The sequence below is a fragment of the Mesitornis unicolor genome, unplaced genomic scaffold (assembly GCF_000695765.1).
Source record: "Mesitornis unicolor isolate BGI_N332 unplaced genomic scaffold, ASM69576v1 scaffold33860, whole genome shotgun sequence".
In the NCBI taxonomy this organism is placed as follows: Eukaryota; Metazoa; Chordata; class Aves; order Mesitornithiformes; family Mesitornithidae; genus Mesitornis; species Mesitornis unicolor.
The window spans coordinates 1-1,755 of NW_010159503.1; the positions used below are offsets into that span (position 1 = coordinate 1).

General features: G+C 62.9%; 1 protein-coding gene across 1 annotated transcript; it reads left to right on the forward strand.

Annotated features, from left to right (window-relative positions):
* Window positions 1-119: 119 nt before the first annotated feature.
* Window positions 120-1,163, forward strand: LOC104542563 (bone morphogenetic protein 1-like; the record flags this gene model as incomplete). The annotated part of the gene is made up of 3 exons (XM_010186922.1): window positions 120-237; window positions 786-964; window positions 1,058-1,163. Coding segments are annotated over 3 exons (403 nt in total), but the record flags the coding sequence as incomplete, so codon positions are not given.
* Between the last annotated feature and the right edge of the window lie 592 nt (window positions 1,164-1,755).

The window sequence follows — 1,755 nt, forward strand, 5'->3', positions numbered from 1 at the left end:
ATCCCCTACGTGATCAGCGGCAACTTCAGCGGTGAGTGCTGGGAGGAGAAACGCTCCGTTCCTGGCGTGCCTCAGTTTCCCCACGCTGGGCTGACGGCCCCCGCCGCCCCCTCCCGCAGGCAGCCAGCGAGCCATCTTCCGGCAGGCGATGCGGCACTGGGAGAAGCACACTTGTGTCACCTTCCTGGAGCGCAACGACGAGGACAGCTACATCGTCTTCACCTACCGCCCCTGCGGGTACGTGGACACCCTGCTTCAGTCCCGGCCACGCATCGGGACCCCCTTGTCCCTTGCCTCAAAGAGGGAGCACGGCAGCTCTTAGGATGTTCGTGCCATGGCACTGAAATGCCCATGTTGGGGGTTGTGTGTGGTGATACTGGTTTTGTTGGGAAGGGAAGCCAAGGGAACCCGTCCCCAGGGTGGCCAGCGCGTAGGAGGTGTCGTAGCCACCGACTTGTGGCACTTGCCAGGCTGGGGGCGCAGCACCAGCCTGGGCTTGCAGCAGGGCTGATGCCAAAGGAAACAGGGGGTTGGAGGAGCTCAGCATATTCACGCGTTCGGGCACGGCCCCAGCTGAGCAGATGGCGGTTTGGGGCAGGTTTCCCTTGGAATGGGATCTGCATGGCGCCAGGGGGTGCCGGGGTGGCGGGGTGTGCTGGTTTGCCCCTGTGTGAGCCCTGAGGGCGGATGCTCCCAGCCTGACTCATGCCTTTACCCCTGGGAAGCACCGGGATGTCTGTACCGCAGGGCTTCACCCAGTGCCACCCATCATCATCCTCCTCCAGGTGCTGTTCCTACGTGGGCCGCCGAGGAGGAGGACCCCAGGCCATCTCCATCGGCAAGAACTGTGACAAATTTGGCATCGTGGTGCACGAGCTGGGCCACGTCATCGGGTTTTGGCACGAGCACACGCGCCCCGACCGGGATGACCACGTCTCCATCATCCGGGAGAACATCCAGCCAGGTAAGGACCAGCCGCACTCCTCCTCCTCCTCTTCCTCCCTGCCAAAACCAAGGTCCCCCCCCCACATCGTCCTCATCCCGTCTGCCTCCGCAGGGCAGGAGTACAACTTCCTTAAGATGGAGCCGGAGGAGGTGGAGTCACTGGGTGAGACCTACGATTTCGACAGCATCATGCACTACGCCAGGAACACCTTCTCCAGGTACACAGCCAGGGCGCTTGCCCATGTGTCCGTGTCCTCCCTGCAGGGCTGGGGATGCTGGCATGGGATCCCTATCCCCAGGGAATGGTGACTTAGGGTCCCCAGCCCCGGGGATGCTGACACGGGGTCCCCATCCCCAGGAGATGCTGACATGGGGTCCCTATCCCCAGGAGATGCTGGCATGGGATCCCTATCCCCAGGGGAGGCTGGCACGGGGTCCCCAGTGCCAGGGGATGCTGGCATGGGATTCCTATCCCCAGGGGATACTGGCACGGGGTCCCCAGCCCCAGGGGATGCTGACACAAGATCCCCAGCCCCAGAGGATGCTGATATGGGATCCCTATCCCCAGGGGATGCTGACATGGGGTCCCCAGCCTCAGGGGATGGTGACACATTAGCAGCTCTGCACAGGGTTTATGCACTTGGTGCAAGGCTCCCATTCCCAGCGTGCCAGACAGGATGAATCCCCACAGCATCCCTTGCCAGGACAGGGCCGGTGCTGTCCCCACGGTCACCTCCACTGGGGACACGTCCCCGCTGACTCACCGTCCCGCAGGCTTTAATTATCCGGGCTGTTTTTAGCATCCTTCCC